Consider the following 18,292-nt stretch of genomic DNA (forward strand, 5'->3'; position numbering starts at 1 on the left):
ACTTCCTTCTTAGGTTTAGGACTTTTCTTTTATGCGAAGTCAACAGAATTTTCAAGGCTCAGTCTTTTGTATCCACAACTTGCTAATTTGTCCTCCACTTTGTCTTTAGTCATAAGCTTCCAATAACTGGGAAAATGTGGGCAGGGAGGGGGAAGAAATAATTGTGGGGTTTATTTTTCAAGCTGCATTTACTTCCTTTTCCACTTGAAAACAACGTTCACTGCACTTCACCCAGTCTCAGCCACCCTTGGCTGCTTTGCTCAAAAACCCCAAAACCCCTCACTCTGCAGCTTCACCTGTCCAGGTTCATATTTACCTGGCAATATTCCCAATCCCAAGTTTCACCACCGTGATCCAGTTTTAACCACAGAACACAAAAACTGGAAGATCTGAGAACTCCAGCAGGCACCTGATACACAGAGCAGCTTTAAACTCATTAAGGTGGGGGAGGACAGGCATGGAATGATGTGAGATTCACCTGTTAACTGCTTTTGGCTACTGCTCCTATCACTACATTTCAAAGCAGAAAAAATGGAGCAGGCTGAGAATCTGGAATGAGCTACAGAATTAAAGCTAAAGCTGTTTGTGGAGTTGCTCAGCCCAAAGCCAGCTGTAGGTCATGAAAAAGTCCTAAGTACTCCTCTTTCATTAAGTGTCACTTCTTTTTTTGTTTTAAAGAGAATAACCTATAATAAAGCCTGAAAGGTTCTTCAGTATCTGCCTTCATTTGTTAACAGTCCTTCAGGTACCTCAGGATGAGATGAGCTGCCCCAGCTGCTGCTGTAATGGAACATCCCTCACTCTGGAGAATTGTAGATTGGATCTGGGCATCAAGAAATACCATCATGAAGCTGATCAAGTGCCAACACTCTGAGACTGAGGATTTGATGTCTTCTGAAGGAACTCTGCACTCGACTGGCAGGTTAGAGGGAAGGTTTAAAACAAAAAACCCTTTGGAAGAGACTCACTTAAAAGTTTAAATCACTTTTATACTTGCATCCAGTTTTCTTCCAAAGAAACAACTACTGGCAATAAACATATAAAAACCCCCCAGAGACTGCTTTTACTAATGAAATCCTTCTCCCCACATCACCCTTTCCCACCTCAGTTCTTGGAACAGACACACAATACACCAAGTCCTGCAGTAATCTTGAGTATTTCTCTCATTGACTGGATGGCTGAACCTTTCCCCGAGAAGAGTTTGTTGTTTTACACATTTACAAGGTGGAACTGAAAAGAATCCCCTTCAGTTTCTGCCAGGTCCAGAAGTGCAACAACAGAGACCAGTTCAGGGAAACAAAGTCCAAAGGTGTCAGGAGTGGATGGAAATAAGACTCTGCTGGGCAAACACAGTCCTGTGGTGCAGCTGACGAGCAGTGAGACTCCAAATTCCCTGTGCTGCATCAGGAGAGTGCACCAAGGAAGTCTGGAAGTTTCTGTTGTTAAAATCTCAACCACGCCCTGAACACGTGGTGCTTGTTCTGTAGGAAAGGACAGGCTGTGACAGGGTGATTGTCCCACTCAAAGGCTCGCTGGACACACTGGACAGGCAGGACAGACTGGCAGGAGGTCTGGGAATTCCATCCAGGTGCTTTTCTCCTGGAAGCAGTGGTTAGGAGACTCTGATCATCTGTGTCATCGCTTCTTCGTTGGTCTGAGTGGGATCCTGCAGACACAAAATACATCCCAGGTTGGACTTCAACACTTCTCCATGAAGCAGGGAGAAGCACACACAGCTACCAGGAGCAGACACTCCTGCCCCTCCCTTCATACTGACATGTGTCCTAGTGTTCCTGGGTTTTACAGGCCAGTGTAAGAGACTGGGATACAAAAATCCTAACAGTTCCCAGGAAGGTGCCATCCTGATAATCAGGAAGACCTATTACTGGCCTGGTATTTGGGAAGGATTCTACTTCAGGATAAGAAACATTCCCTAAAGCCACAGGACTGCTCCAAAGAACTGATGAACAACAGAACCTGCTGATTCTACTCCATTGCATCCCTTCCTTTGAAACCTGCCTTGCACTTTCTATGCAAATCAATGTGCAGCTAAGAATCAGATATTCACGTTTTATTTTTCTGTTTTACAAACACAGAATGTTTGTGTGAGTTTGCCCTAAGAAATATAAAGCGAATACACTTCTATCCACATTACTGTCATTAAATTCCTCAAGGCAAACATCACTTGCTCTCTACAAGACAGGAGGTTTTTTCCCCAATGCCTGAAACATAAATTCGAAGGCAGGGAAGGACAATGGTCAGCACCCTCCAGAAAATCCAAACAAACCAGTACAACACCTGTAAAGAGCAACGTGAAGGACTGAAAGGGGCAGCTGTCCAACAGGCAGACCAAAGCCCACTGACCTGCATGTGAGGGCTGTCCTTTTCCTTGGGGGAGAAGAAGCGTCCCCCCTCTCCCCGTTTCCTGGCCATGGCGTGCCGGTGCCGGGACTCGTGCAGGTATTTCTGCAGCAAAGGGAAGCAGGACATGAGAGAGCAGCCACAATTTCCAGGTCAGTGCTTCCTTAGGGGACATTCCCGACCGCTGGAAAAGCCTGCCCCGTCCCCATCCATCCCCCTGCCCACAGACAGCATGTGTACAGTCAATACCCACTTGTAACACAGCTCCAAGGACACCCCAAAGCATCCAAAGGAAGCAGGACTGTCCCCAAAGGACTTAAAAAATTTGCCCTGATGTAGCTTACGAACAACAACAACATTAAAAACCACCAAGATTCCAGTCCTCATTTTCCAGCCTGGGTGGGGTTCTGTGCCTTTCTCACAGAGCAACCCTGTGTTAGACCAGAGTTGTCTTCTCACCCTTCTTTCCTTGGGAATTTTTCCCTCTGCTTCCAGCTTAGCCCGTGCCTGTCTCCTCTTCAGGATGCGGTGGTACTGCTTGGCATTCACATAGAGGGGCTCCTCCTCCAGCATCTCTGCCCCGGGCAAAGGGATTCTCTGGATGGCTGGGACTGACCCAGCTCCAGGCACCATCTGTGCAGAGAAGGTGGTTTAGTACTTGCAGCTCACAACACAAAATGAACACTAAAAACAATTAAAAAATCAAACCATTAAAATGGAAAGTGTTTGGGTTTTGCTCAGATAATGCAGCTGCTTAAAGCAGCAACAAAGCTGTTCTCAAACTGCAGAACAAATTTAAACAAGTCAATTACTTATCACTCCTGCTTGCTTTTTCTTTTCTGATAAAAGCAGAATTTCCATAAATTATACAATTCCATGACCATGTTGCTGCTTCTTGTACAGTTAAACAGGACATACCAAGTCTTCCCTTTTTTTGGGTTCTCTCTTCTTTGAATTACATGCTAATTTCAGAGCATTTCTAAGCAAACATTGCAGAGCTGCTGACATCTAGTGGGGACCAACAAAACTCCAGGTAAAGGGCCTCACACTACAAAAGAAATAGGAGCTGGCGAAAAACCTCTGTGAACCAAATCCTGAGGGACCCTCGAGAAAATTAACTGTTGACTCAAACTATTTAAGCCTTAAGGCCATTGCTCCCTATCACTCCACACCCCTGTGAAAATCCAGGCAGATCTGTGTACAGGCATCTTAAACCTCAGCCCTTGAAGACATCAGTGGGAAGTTTCACACCTACCATGACCATTCCCCCTGAATTGACAACGTTTCCAGCCACTGGCAGTGTCACTGTGACTGTCCCTTGGCCACTGCTGGTGGTGTTGGTGTTGGCTCCTGTCTGGACAATCTGTGCTCCAGCCAGGCTGGCTGCTGGAATGGTGATCATGCCTGTAACAGGGACTGTAACTTTAAGGAAGTAAAACACAAAAGAAAAAAAAAAAAAAAGAAAAACGAAACAAAAACACGCACACAAAAAGAAGGGAACACCATTAGTCCCACTTCTGTGTTTTACTCATTCATCCTTCCATAACATGCAGAGATTCACGAAAGCACGGAAGTGAGTAACTAAATTCCACCAGAATTCCTGGTTTTTGCATTTGTGCCTGCACAGTAACCCCTGTGTGATGTAAGAGACCGTGTACTCTTGAGGTGTAACAGCAAAATTAAGGGTTTCTGTTCTAACAGCCCTTGCCAAAGACAAGACCCATTTTTTACGGTTCCGGGGAAAGAACCTCAGAGTGAATTCCTGCAGCACAAAAGCATCTCCTCCCACATTCACACACCAGCAGTGTGATCCCAGCACTCAGCTCAGTGTGTTCTTTGACAATAGTCCCAGGGCACTGAGTAACCCCCCACCCAAGAGCCCCTGCTCCCCCAGCTCTCTACCTTGCTGCAGGATGGTGCCGTCGGCGTTCACGGGCTGGTACACGATGGTCTGGCCCTCAGCAGCCTGGGCGACCTGCTGGCCTTGCACTGCTATTTGTTGCTGGGTCTAAACAAAACAAACAGCACAGGAACTTTACAGATTGCTTTTTTTTTCCCACATTTTACAATTCCTGAATTAGCACATGGTGCTTGAGGTGTTCCAGGCATCTGTAAATGTTGCCTCATTACCAGCATCAAGAAACAGGTTGGAGCACAGACCAAATAACTGGAGATAAAACACCTGAAGCACATGTGAGATACTTTTTCTAACAGTGCAGTGTTCAATATTGAAAGAACAAATTCTAGGTTTCCTGTCTCGCTATGAATATGCAAAAGGAAGAACTATTCTGCTCCGAAATTTAATTTTGGTCCTAACCAAAAGCATCAGCAGAAACCCCAGGTGTGACTGGACTACTCCACAAAATGGCCCAAGTATGGAATTAGCAATGCTTCATGTTTTCAAAATTCAACAAATAGACAAAAACAACCACGAACCAATAAAATACAAAGACACAATGGATAAAAACATGCAATCTAGTTATTCTGCCCCAGAGTTATGTATGAAAACACTACAAAAACATGACATTTATTCTCAAGTTCTCCTCAATATTAATAATTCCTTCTTTTTTTTTTCCCTTTTTTACTTAACCACATCTTAAGTCATTTGGCAAGTTTCTCTTCCTGTTCCTCTCCAGAAAAGCCTTTCATGCTGGTGCAGTTACCTGTGTCTGGCCAGCAGTAACTGCAGTCTGGGGCTGCTGTATAATGATCTGCTGGGTCTGGCCCTGCTGCCCCTGTACCTGCACAGCCTGCCCACCTTGAATCTGAATCTGACCTGGCTGGACCAACTGAATCTGTGGAAGAAAGAGTCAGAAAGGAACATTAACTATGCCTCTGATTTCTCCCTCCTTGGCCTCAGCATGACCAAGTCATCTCTGAGGATGATTTACTGTTGCACAGAAAAAGAAAGCACCGAGTCTTCTCTTTTTCCATTTTAAAATGAGGAGTTTTAATGGATTCCTCCCTGTGACACATCACCACAGCCACACAGCAGAGGGACCAACATGCTGTGTCACTGTGCTCCAGCAGTTCTCCACTGCTTACACAATAAATCAGTCAGAAGAAATAAATTATTCACATGAAACTGGTAATAATAATAGTCAGGTGAAAGAAGAAGAGGACTAAGATTTAAGACATCTGTAGAGTGTTAATTATCCAGCATACAGAAGTACTCCTGGTATATATAAAGTTGTCCTCAGCTTTGCAAAGTCTTTCCACCACCATGAAACATTCTTAGATTAAAAAAGGGAACTGGAACATGGTTTGAAGCTTGTGCTTAAAAACCCAGTTATTGATTTTCCTCCAACAACCAGACTGGAAAAAACCTTGCACAAAATATAATTGTTTTCAACAGAAGAAATTTTAAATTAACCTCTCAAAACACCAAGACATCATTTGCTTTCCTGGACTCTGCTGAACTGGATTCCTAAATCCCATTCTAAATCACCAGGACACTTCCACTATGCCATGGTTACAGATCTTCCCTTTGCTTCACAAACAAACACACTTCAACCACCTCTTTAAATTTACAAGTATTTCCAGATAATTGTTTCCAAAAAAATCCACCTTCTGTACCTTCTACAGTATTGCCTTCTGTGCAAAGGGGATGTTTAAATTCCCCTTCAGCCATCACATATTAGATGAGCTCAAGCACAGGAGGTGTTTTCCAGAGGCTTTCTTCAGGTTGCTTTTTTTTTTTAAATCCTCTTTCTGAGCCATAAATTGAGCAGGCACCAGATCCCCAAGTACACTGCAAGGGCCAGGTAAAATGAAAAAAACCATCCCAACAAACAAAAAACCTGGACTAGTGGAAGGTGCCCCTGCCCATGGCAGGGGGTGGAACGGGATGGGCTTTAAGGTCCTTCCCAACCCAAACCATTCCACGACTGTACGAAAAAAAACCCAAACCAACCCAGCTGTATTTTAGTGGACTTCACCCAAAAGGTTTGCACCTTCACCCAAAAGGTTTGCACCTTCACCCAAAAGGTTTGCACCAAGCCACAGAGCACAAGAGCCAAGTTCCCAACGGCCCTTCACGGCACTGCACCCCCGCAGGAAACAGCCTGTGCCCACGGTGTGGCTGTGGGAACACCCAGCGTGTCCCCTGGGAGCTGGCCCCAGCCCTGGCTGTTTGTCTCACCTGCTGCAGCCCCTGCGTGCCCGACACCGGGACCTGCATGATGGTCTGGCCCTGCCCGCCGGGCACGGCCTGCACCATGATGGGCTGCCCGGTGGAGGTGATGAGCTGCCCGCCGCTCACCTGGACCATCAGCGGCTGCCCCTGCACCTGCAACAGAGAGAGCCACGATGAAACCCCCGGCACTGCCACCCAGAGCTCCAGGGCCGGCCCCGGCGCCGCGGTGGGCACAGAAACCCCGCACCAGGCACCAACCCGAGGGCAAACAGCCCGGCTTTCTGAAGCTTCCCCCGGGATGTGCTGCGGGGTTCAGTAAATGATCTGTTTCTCTTGCAGTCTAATTGCCACAAAGCACGAAAAGCATCGCCAGATTTTCGAGCCACGGTAACTACCTTCATGCACAGCCCAAGAGCAACGTGGAATAAAAGAAACTCCATTCTCCACATCACAATTACTGATCTTTAATGGGGGTTCCTATTGAGAGAGCTCTGGATAAGCTGCTCTTACAGGGACATTCTGGGGTGGCTTCAGCTCTCTCCAATTTCATGCCTACAACATTTCCATTTCCTGACTGACACGGAGCATGTGATGTGCTTAGAGAAACTCTTCATGGTTATTAAGTGAAAACTGTAACTGGAGCAACACAAAATGCAGTTCAGGGAGGAAAAGTGAAAGCAGACGAGCAGCAGCCACTTCTGAGCCCAACAAGGCTTAGAGTGGATTTATAAACATAAATATATATCTGACCTGGCACAGGTCACCCTGAGAAGCTGTGGAGCCCCATCCCTGGAAGTGTCCAAGGCCAGGTTGGAGGGGCTTGGAGTAAGCTGGGATAGTGGAAGGTGTCCCTGCCCATGGCAGGGGGTGGCACTGGATGGGCTTTAAGGTCCCTTCCAACAAAACCAGTCTGGGATTCTATGGTAAGTTTGGCATGAAAGCCTCTGGGAGAAAGGTCCATGAAAAGAAAAAGAAGGGGAAAACCTCTCTGTTTAAACACCCTCACCTGCCAAATCCCTCATTTCCCCAAATATATCTTGGAAAATGCTCTCCTCCACAGCTTAAATGTGAAATGAGTTATGAAATAGGAAGCTGAGCTGTTTGGGAACAAGAGTAACACAACCTGGTAAAAGTCACTGAGTTCCCATGTTTCTCCTTGTGAATTCCTGGGACAGTCAGGACACTCTGGGATCCCTGAACAGAGGGAACCTTGCAGGGTTCACACACCTCAGGAGCGAGGTCCCAGCACATGCAGGGAATGACCAGCTGTACCTCAGAGATGAGTCCTACCCCCAGTCTGGTGACTCCACAGGTCACCTCCCAGCTGTGACACTGCTGTCCCTCAGCCTGTACAGTCACATCCACGTCCCTCAACACATCAGCAGGACTCGGTCTGGGTTACAGGGAGGAGCATGCTCATGTCAGCCACAGAGAAGCACAGGCAGCAGCACAATATCCAATAAGCAGAAAGGAAAACGACACATTCCAGGACTTTTGTTAATGAATTAGAGCAAGACAAAATGAAGAGAGGGTGGGGAACATAGCAACAACCAGAGGCCACAGGGACCCAAGCAATCCGAGTCAGTCAGCAATTCAGATTTTAACTCTGAACATAAAAAATGCTGTGTTCACTTTGCACCTGGCAAGACCATTCCAGCCCCCTGGAACTCTCCTGCTCTGAAGAATTCAAAACTAAACGAAACCAAAAAACTGAGAGCAAAGTGCAGTGCTAAATGCTAGGGCTGCCCAGGGTCTGTCAGCTGCTTTAAAGAGGGTTTGTGAGCCCCTGTAAAGCCTGTGTGAGGTAAGGAAATGGGGTCTGCAGACAGAAAATACTTCACACTGAAACAAATCATTTCTTTCCATCTGTGATGCATTTACTGCTCGGATTCCCACTGCTCCTGGGTTGCCCTGTGTTAGTCATTTGTAAATAAGGAATTGGATCACTCCATCCCACAGAGGCCAATATTGTCCCCAGGTGCTCTTTCTATCACAGGAAAAGGTTTCACTCTTCAAGCTCAGGGCTCACCCACCACCTCTGCCTGTCATGGACTGAAGAACTACAGAACTCCCCACAGGGGAGATCAGAAAACTCATCTCCTTGGAACTACAGGAAATCTTTGGGGTTTATCTCCACTGTCACTTCCTCACCTGCACGTTTTTTCCTTTGAAGCCCCATTTAACGACTATTCCCTTTCAGAACCACAGCAGCAGGAACTCCTGAACGCAGCAGGGGTCCTGGGAGAGCCCAGCCAAGCTCCAAGGCCATGGAAAACCCCAGAGCCCTACAGCATCCAGCACAGGTGCTGCTGCTGCCAAATGCTCCTGTCCCTCCTGCAGCCCTGACCAAACACAGCATTAGATATGTGGCGTGGGGAGGGTCATGCAGTGCTCAGAAACACAATCAGAGAGATCACCACTACCTGCAGGGTCTGGACTTGCTGGCCTGAGGCCGATGCCACCTGGGCCTCAGTCTGCAGCTGGACAGCAGTGACACCTCCCTGCTGCTGGGAACAGGAACAGGGAGAGCTTGAAACAGGGAAAGGCACAGCTCTGGCACGACACAACGACGAGGGTGAGTGTAAAATTCATACACACTGCTCTGGGAACACGAGGAGTGGGAACATTTAGCAAACCTACGGATGGAATTCCCACAGAACCGCACGTGGCACTGACAGGCTTCAACACCCCGACTGAATTCACCTACAAGGGACTGGAGGGATTGTTTGGCAGAATGTGAAACCTCAGTTTCAGGGTTTTATCCTGCTCAATGCTCCCTTCACTGCCCAGGTTTCTCACTGGGAAGGGCTGCAGGGTTTGGTCACACTGGTTTGTCACAACAAAGGCCACAAACCCCTTCCTGCAGCACAGTGGGAGCTCCATCTCTGCCCTCTCTGTGTCAATCTCTGCCCACCACTGACCTTGAAGGACAATCTGGAGAGGCTGCAAGAGCAGTTAGAGCTAAAAGCCTTCTCTATCTTTAGCCTCCTTGGTAAGAGTCCCAAAATAATCTGTGTAACTGTGTTAGCGTTGGGGAGAGGAAGGACAGCTCTCTCCTAAGAGCTGTACTGCAACAGCCTGTTAAAACAACTCATTTGAGAAAAACATCTCATGTCAAACACAGGCTTTAAGAGCATGTACTGACAGTGAAAGTGTCAATAAAACCACATAGATCTTTGGTTGTCTGCTGGAAGCAGGTATTTTTGATAAACCCTAATGTAAAGTTTTTTAACCTCAAGTGCAATCTTGTTCTGCCTGAAAAAGTTGATTAAATTCAATGGGAGAAGCTGGTCCTTGCTGAAGCCAAAGCAAAGCAGATCTCGCTGAGAACATGATCCAGTGGCTCATCCCCTTGCATGACAAACTATTAAACTCCTCTTGCCTTGAACTAGAACAAAAATTCAGCAACAAAAATTCAGCAGCAGCACAACTTATCTGAAAATACATCACAAAATCTGAACGGGGGAAGTTTAACAGTAAAAATCAATAAGCCCTTAAAAATCCAGCCCTGCTCATCTGCACATTGTAACATGAACTAGGAACTTCTTTCTGGAAGGGATCACTTGTAAAATGAAGAATCTCGATAAATATTTCTTTTGAGGAAGCTTGGAGGAAGCCTCTGTGGGCTTGAACAAAACCTGTTTCAATTTGGAGGGGACCCTACACTGTTCCTGTGGACAACTGCCTGTTTCTGTTCATAGTCTGTCTCCTCCATTTTCAGAGATTTGTTCCTCCCCTCACATCCCAAACTCTGCCAACTCCCTGCTACACTGAAATCTGGCAACTTGTACACCTGCAATTTAATCTGATAATTCCTGTATTATAAAACCCACGTTTCCTCTGACCTTCAGCCAAGTCAGATCCCTGAGCAGGTGCCAGGAGTCAGGTGAACACGTGTCCAGGCAGGATCACGAAGCCCCTCAGTGCTCCTGTGACCCTCTGGGGCCACAAAGGGGGTGTCAGTGAGCACTGCCCCCCCAGCCCCCCCTCCCCACCTTCCATACCTGCTGCTGGATCTGCCCGGCCTGCACCACGATCTGCTCCGTGGAGCTGTTGCTGTTGGCCGTGTACTGCTCCATGGCCACAGGACCCTGGGCTGGCTCCTGCAGAGAGGGACAGAGCAGCTCATTATTGTCCACATCTGTGTTCTCTTACAGGGGCTGCACAGCAAAGCATCTGCTGCCCCCAGGGCAGGGGCTCACAGGCAGCTGCTGCTTCCTGAGGGACAGGAACAAACCAGAGAGGTCAATTCAAGCACATCTACCCTGACTGAGGGGCAGAGTATCCCAGTTCTGTCCTGATCTTCAGTGCCTCCAACAGGAGCTCTGAACCTGTTCTTCCTCCTCTTGGAGTCTGCATGTCCTGGGCTACAGACACCTGCCTGTGGGGGGAGTGTCACTGCTAAAGAACCTCCCAAAATGCAACATTTGGCTGTAAAACCAAACTACATTTCAAGAATCCAGCAGAGCTAACTGAAGCTCTCTCCTTCCCCCACTACACACCATTCCTCATATCTCTTCCCTTTCCTCTTATTTCCATAGAATCATGGAATGGTTTGGGTCAGGAGGGACCTTAAAGCCCACCCAGTTCCACCCCCTCCCAGCCCCATCAAACCTGGCCTCGAACACTTCCAGGGATGGGGGAGCCTCACGACCCTCACAGGGCTTAATTTCTTCCATAAAGAACTTATATATTCAAAGATATTCCTCATGTATTTTGGGAACCACCAGCAGATTTCCCAGCGCCTCCAGCCTCCTGCTGCCGCTCGTTCCTTGGCCCTTTCCCTACACACGCGAACACAGTGCTGAAATAAAACATCAGCTCCAGCACCTCCTTTCCCTCACCCTGCTTCTCCCAGGATCAACAAGGGAAGAATTCTTACTGTTACTGTAACAAGGTCTTTGATTCATGGCATGACTGAACAAGTACCTGCTACATTAGGGAAAGAAAACACAGCCTGGAACTTTAATTTTCAAAGCCTGAAGCAACAAACCCCCTCAGGCTCTCTCAGTTTTCCAAGGAATGCTGACAGAATGTAGTCCCAGACTCCCTGGAACAGTTGCTGTGGTTACTGCTGCCGTTTCAGCTCCATCCTTTGCCCATTTACTAACAGTTTCTCCCAGCCTGCCAGAATAAAAGCAAGTAAATATTCTTCCTGAACATGCTGGTGTCTGTCATGTGTCTCCTTTCAGTTCTGCACTGGATCCTTCATTTCTGCCCCAAATGCCTGTGGGCCTGTCAGAGAGCAGTTCCCACATTTCCTTCTCCAGGGAAACGTTTCAGTATCCAGCACAGGGTGCCAGGACACTGTATTTGCCAGTTCTCTGTTTTCCCTAATGATACAACCAATAATCAAGCACAGGCAAACCTCTACTTGGGAATGCTTCATCCCAGCCCCCCGGATCAAGCCTGTCTTGTTTAATTACAATATCAGCAGCACTGTAATCCTAATGCTCTGCACCAGCCACAGCCAAAGTTACAGACCGGATTTTCCACGTGCTGGCTCCTCATCCTGCAAGGGATTATCTCATTCCCTTCATTAACACAGAGCAGCCAAGTTAAATTTTAAAGATCAGAGATCCATGGACGGCAGGATGGAGCTCCTCCCCCAGTGAGCTCACAGGCAGCTCCTCCTCACTGGGAACGCACTGGGAATGACTGAGGGTTCCAGTCCCAGCACTATAAATATATATATATCGCAGAATATCCTAAGTTGGAAGGGACCGGATGGGATCATCAAAGTCCAACTCCTGGCCCTGCACACCAAGAATATATATTTATTTACATATCTATACACACACACATATATATGAGTGCACAGACGCTGCAGCAGTGCCAGTCTCCTGAGCAGACAGCCCGCTCTAAAGGCAAACCCGTGTGATGCCCGGCCCTGGGACGCGTTTTAACGTGTCCCATCTGAACGGGCGGGAGTTTCCAGGGCAGAGCCGCGATCCCTCCAAGGGCAGCGGCGAAGGGCGGACGGGGTTTCACCCCCGCACTTTGTCTGCGCTGCCCGGCAGGACAGGCCGGCACAGCGCGCGGGGCCCGGGACCGGTCCGGAGTCCGGCAGGGACCGGGGGGGTCGTTGTGCTGCGGGAACCGCCGGCCCGGGGCTCTCCGGGAGGGCCGGGCAGGTTCACCCCCCTCTGCTCGAGAGACCGGGCCCGCTCCCGGAGCCCCCGTGACCGGACACCTCCGGCGGCACCGACCGCGGCCGCGAACCGCCGCGAACGGGGGGGGGGGCAGGACGAGCGGGGGGGGCGGCCCGGGCCCATCTGCCGCCGGGGAGGCCCCAGGGAGGCGCCGGGGAGGGCGGGGCGCTGCGGGCTCCGGGCCCCGCCGGGGGAGGACGAGCCACCGACTGCCCTGCCCGGCGCCGGAAGAGCCAGGCCCCGGTTCGCCGCCAGTCCCGGAGCAGGCGAGTGCAGTGCCGGCCCCACTCACCCGCCGCTCCGGGCCCCTCCCGGGAGCCCCGGGCCCGTCCCGCTCCCCCGCCCCGCCCGTCCCGGCGCGCGCTCACCGTGCCGCGCTCCGCTCCGCGCCCCGCGCTGATTGGCTCCGCCGCGCGGCCCCGAAGCCCAATCAGCGCCCGCACTCGCCCGCCGCGCAAGATGGCGCCCAACCGCGGACAAAGGGGGCGAGGGGCGGGGCCCCGCCGCCCAACCCGCTCCCGGGCCCCGCCCGCGGGCTCTGCGCCTGCGCGGGGGCAGCGCTGCGCACGCGCGGGGGAGCCCCGCCCACTCTCGCGCTTCGGGGGCGGGCACGACAGGCCCCGCCCCTCGGCGCGGAATGTTCTGGGCCGGTACCATAGAGAGGGGTCCGCCCGCGTGCACAGAGCGGCGCGGCCGCCATGTTTTGTGGGGCGGGATCGTCCATGTTGTGTGGGGCGGTAGAGCCCCGTCGCCGTGAAGCGGCTCTGGTTCAGTGTCGGCTGAGGCTGTACCGCCATGTCCCCGTGAGGCGGGACCGCAGTGTTGGCTGAGGCGGTATCGCCGTGTGGGGTGAGGCGGTGCCGCCATGTTGTGTGAGGCGGTACCGGCAATGCCCCCGTGAGGCGGTACCGCCGGAGTCCCAGTGAGGCGGGGCCGCCCTTGCGGAGAGGCCGGAGCGATGTGGGCGGTGCTGGGCAGGCTCGGCGTGGCGCAGGCCGCGGCCCCGGCCCGGCGGATCGCTGTGCTCACCGCGGGTGCGGCGCCGGAGGGGCCCTGAGGGGCGGGAGGAGGAGGAGGAGGAGGAGGAGGAGGGCGGTAGCAGCAGCCTGGCGGTGCCCGCTGTGCGGTGACCCAGGGCCGGTCCCCCCCACCCCGGCCGGAGCTGTGGGCGCAGCAGGCGCGCAGGCCTGCACAGGCCTCCCTAGGTGTACCGACCTCCCCTTGAGCTGTTTCAGATACATCAGCTTAGCCTTGCACCCTCTACACCAGCCTGCTGCCAGCCTTGGCGTTCTTAACAACTGTTTTTCTCTCATCTTTCCAGCCTCAGGAGCCTTCTCCATCCCCCACGTTACCATGGCCACCCACTTTTCCAAGGATCAGGAGGAGAGAGTGCGTAGGAAATGGGTTACGTGGGGTGTTGCTGTGACACGTGTCTCTGCAAAGAGGCCTTCCCGCGATTACAGCCCCAACAGCAGGGCACTGGCTGCATCCTGCAGCTTTGGGGGGCAAAGTGGCTGCTAGTGCAGATTTTCGTGTGCTTTTGTACTTCTGTCAGTGGTGGAGATGCTGCACAAGAGCAGAGAGCTCACCCTGCTGCCCAAACACCCAGCACTGACACACTGGTGGTGCCGGGGGTGTGCGCTGATCCAGCTGTGCCGTATCACATAATTCTCCTTTTAAACTTTGATTTTGTAAGATTAACTGCCAGGCCGGCATGTGATACCCGTTACCTGTGCAGTGGTTTGTAATTATGTGTACAGGGTTTGTAATTCTGTACGTGGGGCTTGTCATTCTGTACATGGAGTTTGAAATTCTCCGTGTGGGGTTTGTAATCCGCGCCGGCTCGTCTATTAGTGAAGCGCGTGTCAAAGCCTGTGCAGGCTGGGCACGCTCCCTGTGCCCAGGACATTCTGTGCCCACCCGTGCTGTCTCTGCTCTCTTTGCTGACCGTGCCCAGCTGCGGGAGGTGAAGGGGGACCTGTTCTCGTGCCCGCCGTCGGACGCGCTGGCGCACTGCATCAGCGAGGACTGCCGCATGGGCGCCGGCATCGCCGTGCTCTTCAAGAAGAAGTTCGGAGGCGTCCAGGAGCTGCTGGACCAAAGTGAGTGGTACCTGCAGGAGCTGCAGGGAGGGGTGGTGCTCCAAGCTGCTCGGGGCTGGTGGAGTGGGTGTGGGTGTTTTAAACGTGCTGTGATTTCTGCTCACAGAGAAGAAGACGGGGGAGGTGGCTGTTCTGCAGAGAGATGACAGATACATTTACTACCTGGTAAGAGTCGGGATGTCCCTGGGGCACCTCTCTGTAGATAAACTGTAGTGTCCAATATCTGTAGTATCCAATATCGTGAAGTCTTTAATATCTGTGGGGTTTTTGGTCATGTTCATGGAATCATGGAATCCTGGAAAGGTTTGGGTTGGAAAGGACCTTAAAGTTCATCCAGTCCCACCATCTGCCATGGGCAGGAACACCTTCCACTATCCCAGCTTGCTCCAAGCCCTGTCCAACCTGACCTTGAACACTTCCAGGGACAGGGCAGACACACCTTTCCTGAGCAACCTGTGGATTTTTTCCCAATATCCCACCTAACCCTGCCCTCTGTTAGTGTGAAGCCTTTCCCCCTTGTCCTGTCACTCCAGGCCCTTGTAAAAAATCTCTCTCCATCTTTCTTGTGGGCTCCCTTCAGGCACAGGAAGGGAGTTTCTGCAAAGGTCTCAGCAAGAGGTGTGAGATGTGTTACTCAAACACTGCTGGTTGAGGAGCAGCCAGGCTGTTCCTGTGCATGTACATTTAACCTTTACATGGACAGAACTGGCTGCTGAGTATTTTAAGCTGTGAACGTAGTGCTTTGTTCAAGTCTTTCCACAGTAGCAAATCCGGGTAGGGATTTTGAGAATGTCATGGACTATGTTCTATAACAGGCAGGAGTCTGCAGTGGTCGTGCCAAAGGCTCAGCTGACCTTTTCTGTTGTGACACAGATTACAAAGCAGAAGGTGTCTCACAAACCAACGTACGAGAGCATGCGGAAGAGTTTGGAAGCCATGAGAGCTCACTGCCTGCACAACGGGGTCACGGACATCTCCATGCCCAGGTGAGGGAACCAGAGACTGGGATGGCACTACTTGGGTGTTTCGTGCCTAGAAAGATGTTTCAGGATGAGCCCCTGCTGCGAAAGAAGAATTCAAGTATGCTCCCCTATCCAACTCCTCTGTTCAGCTGGGCAGATGAAATTTGCATTTCTCGGTGCACTTCAGTACCAACAGAACAAATTCAAGTCGTTTCCTTGTTCTCACTGTGTTCTGTTGGTTTATGGGGAGCTGAGCTGGGGCCATTTCAAACTGCAGCTGCTCCAAGGGCTGGTTGGGCACAGCATGAGGCCATTCCAGCTCTTGGGATGTCTTATCTTCCAGGATTGGATGTGGACTTGATGGCCTGCAGTGGGATAAAGTGTCAGCGATCCTTGGGGAAGTGTTTGAGAACACTGACATCAAGATCACAGTTTACAGCCTGTGAGCAGAAGAGTCAGAGCCCCTTTTCCCCCACTTTTGGGAGTGGAAGCTGTGAACTGCCAAGGGGGGCCTGCCTGGGGAGCACGTTCTGCGTCGGGGGTCACTCACTCGTGGGACAGTGACAGAGGCTTCCAGCAGCAACAAGCTCCAGAGGAGTTAATTTGGGTGTTAACTAGAAGGCGGCAGCGGTGTTGTGGAAACCCTCGGGGTGTTCCCAGTCTGTCCCAGCAGCCACCAGGTGTCACTGGGCCTCCACGCAGCTCCTGCGGCTCCTGGGCAGCTGAACGGAGCTGCTGCCGCCGGGGGAGTTGTTTGGGTTTTGGTTTCTCGTTGGGGTCGGTGCTGAGGAGCTGCCCCAGGGAGCCCTGTCACTGCTGTTCAAGTTTTGCAATGTCCTACCCGGCACTCGTTCACTTCACCTGTTCTCACAGGTGTAACAGTTTAATTTCTCCCTTCTAGCCACAAATAGGGTTTGATGGTTTTGTGTTCACTAAGGATCATGCTGTGATGTTAAATAAATGGTGCCCTGCTGTTGGATCAGAGCTCATCCCTGTGGCTCTTCTGGGGGAAAGCTGGAAGTGTGTAAATACCCCTTGGGGGTGTGTTTTATACAGTATCCATATAATTTATAGTCTGCAGAGCTGAGTTTTTGGGGAATCCGAACGTGGGAATGACTTGTGCTCTGAAAAACTCCCAGTGTGGAGTTTGAAGTTGGATCTTCACGTTTCTTTGTTCACTGCATTTGTAGTTCAGGTGTTGTAGTTCAGGTGTTACACATAGGTTGGAGTTTGTCACCCACAGCAGAGGTAAATCAGTAACACCCCTCGTTCATCAGACTGTTGGAAAACACCTGATTCTGGAAAGTTTGTGACAGTTGCTCAGTTCTGGAACTAGACTCCCCATTTCCTTCATGTTTGGTTTCCCACCCTCCCACAAGAACAAATCTTTTTCGCATCTCGTACTGGATGCCCAGAAAAGTGCCAGGTGTGCTGAATAAATGTAAAAATGGGACATAACAGTTGGGAAGCAGGTTCAATTTAGGACTTCTTGCAAGTAGAGAAGAAGGAATAAACAGGGCTTTGGCTTTTGCAGTGACTTCCCATTTTATTTTGCTTTGCTTTTCCCAGTTTTATATCCCAAATATCATTGCACAAGGGGAGAAGGTGTTCGATGTGTTTGAAATCAAGTTGTTGGGCTCCATCGCAATTTAAAGCAGAGCTGTTGGCTCTGAATTAAATCACAGCTCTGACTGTTGGGAAGAACAGAGGGAGAAAACCTCTTTTTCACCTTAAACCTCTTTCTCTTTCCCATTTGTGAAGTACAGACTTTCTAATGTATTTATCTAACCGGCATCTTTGTTCTAAGATCTTTTCCCATGAAGTATTCCCAGAATGTGATCCCACAGCCTGTCCTGTAGGTCACTGTCATCCCTTTCACCACAGCATGGGTTTGGTTAGGGCAGGGAGGGGGAGGAACAAAATACACCCAAAAAAATCCCAAACACCAAAGGTCTGTGTTCATAGTCCCACAGGGCTTTGTCTTCCAGAAGCTGGTTCTCCATCCTGCTGGAGTCAAAGCTTTGGGAAGTGGAGTGTCCCAGGTGTCCAGGTCTGTCACTTCTCTTCATAGATCTCTGAGTAGGTCCTGGATGAAGAGATACATATTAGAAGTTTTAAATGCTTTGTGTTTCATGCTCAAATAGGTGACTCTTTAGTACCCCATCCAAAACCCCAGGGAATTTTGCAATTGCAATTGTGATTTCCTTTAATGGTGTTTTTTTAGGGGGTTAGACTTTGTGGGGTGAGGAAAATCCCCTTTTCACTACATTCCTCTCCCTGTTTCCACCTGTGTCCTGCATATAATCCATGTGGGGAAAACCAGGTGTTCTGGTGGCACCTCGTGACTCAAATACCTTTTAATTCTTTATTCCTGGAGGTGTTTGCTCAGAGGAGAAAAAAGAAAAGCTCTAAATCCCTTAGGAATCTGCTGGGGGGAACTCCTGCCATGCTCCTGCCCTGGAAGGGGAAAGTTACTGCCTGAGGTTATTCTCAGTGTTCAGGTAGAGGTGAACCCAGCCAGGTCCATCTGAGTGGCCGTGACTGAAATTGGCTCTGGGTTATGGCTTAATAAGAGAGGAG

The 18,292-nt window shown here is 50.4% G+C and overlaps 2 protein-coding genes across 13 annotated transcripts; one reads left to right on the forward strand and one right to left on the reverse strand.

Annotated features, from left to right (window-relative positions):
- Window positions 1–623: 623 nt before the first annotated feature.
- Window positions 624–13,153, reverse strand: NFYA (nuclear transcription factor Y subunit alpha). 9 transcript variants are annotated; one of them, XM_039382293.1, is made up of 10 exons: window positions 13,017–13,153; window positions 10,501–10,599; window positions 8,917–9,003; window positions 6,503–6,649; window positions 5,025–5,156; window positions 4,264–4,369; window positions 3,617–3,765; window positions 2,821–2,994; window positions 2,365–2,466; window positions 624–1,666 (listed from the first exon to the last, which is right to left on the reverse strand). In XM_039382293.1, exons 2-10 carry the CDS (start codon window positions 10,573–10,575, stop codon window positions 1,613–1,615), a joined length of 1,026 nt encoding a protein of 341 aa, XP_039238227.1. In that variant the 5' UTR covers window positions 10,576–10,599; window positions 13,017–13,153; the 3' UTR covers window positions 624–1,612. The 9 variants fall into 9 exon arrangements, with proteins under 9 accessions (XP_039238227.1, XP_039238226.1, XP_027602831.1 ...); XM_039382292.1 differs by having other exon boundaries at window positions 3,617–3,783; window positions 8,917–9,000; window positions 13,017–13,152; XM_027747030.2 differs by having other exon boundaries at window positions 3,617–3,783; window positions 13,017–13,152.
- Window positions 12,896–17,242, forward strand: OARD1 (O-acyl-ADP-ribose deacylase 1). 4 transcript variants are annotated; one of them, XM_039382300.1, is made up of 6 exons: window positions 12,896–12,914; window positions 13,970–14,037; window positions 14,606–14,750; window positions 14,857–14,915; window positions 15,624–15,736; window positions 16,056–17,242. In XM_039382300.1, the coding sequence occupies exons 2-6, from the start codon at window positions 14,002–14,004 to the stop codon at window positions 16,156–16,158; spliced, it is 456 nt and encodes a 151-aa protein (XP_039238234.1). In that variant the 5' UTR covers window positions 12,896–12,914; window positions 13,970–14,001; the 3' UTR covers window positions 16,159–17,242. The 4 variants fall into 4 exon arrangements, with proteins under 4 accessions (XP_039238234.1, XP_027602853.1, XP_027602850.1 ...); XM_027747052.2 differs by lacking the exon at window positions 12,896–12,914 and adding an exon at window positions 13,365–13,497; XM_027747049.2 differs by lacking the exon at window positions 12,896–12,914 and adding an exon at window positions 13,504–13,682.
- Window positions 17,243–18,292: the final 1,050 nt, after the last annotated feature.

Source organism: Pipra filicauda, unplaced genomic scaffold (genome assembly GCF_003945595.2).
Source record: "Pipra filicauda isolate LSUMZ 115617 unplaced genomic scaffold, ASM394559v2 scaffold264_size1072897_pilon, whole genome shotgun sequence".
Lineage (NCBI taxonomy): Eukaryota > Metazoa > Chordata > Aves > Passeriformes > Pipridae > Pipra > Pipra filicauda.

Excerpts from the sequence above, each read along its gene's own strand:
- NFYA (XM_027747030.2), bottom strand. The coding sequence starts at position 10,575 with ATGGAGCAGTACACGGCCAACAGCAACAGCTCCACGGAGCAGATCGTG. Across the intron at positions 6,650-8,916 it reads AAGTCCAGACCCTGCAGGTA|GTGCAGGGGCAGCCGCTGAT; the intron begins GTGGTGATCTCT and ends TCTCTGTTGCAG. Across the intron at positions 3,784-4,263 it reads CGGCACCATCCTGCAGCAAG|TTACAGTCCCTGTTACAGGC; the intron begins GTAGAGAGCTGG and ends ACTTCCTTAAAG.
- OARD1 (XM_027747048.2), top strand. The coding sequence starts at position 14,399 with ATGTGTACAGGGTTTGTAATTCTGTACGTGGGGCTTGTCATTCTGTAC. Across the intron at positions 14,751-14,856 it reads CCAGGAGCTGCTGGACCAAA|AGAAGAAGACGGGGGAGGTG; the intron begins GTGAGTGGTACC and ends TTCTGCTCACAG. Across the intron at positions 14,916-15,623 it reads ACAGATACATTTACTACCTG|ATTACAAAGCAGAAGGTGTC; the intron begins GTAAGAGTCGGG and ends GTTGTGACACAG.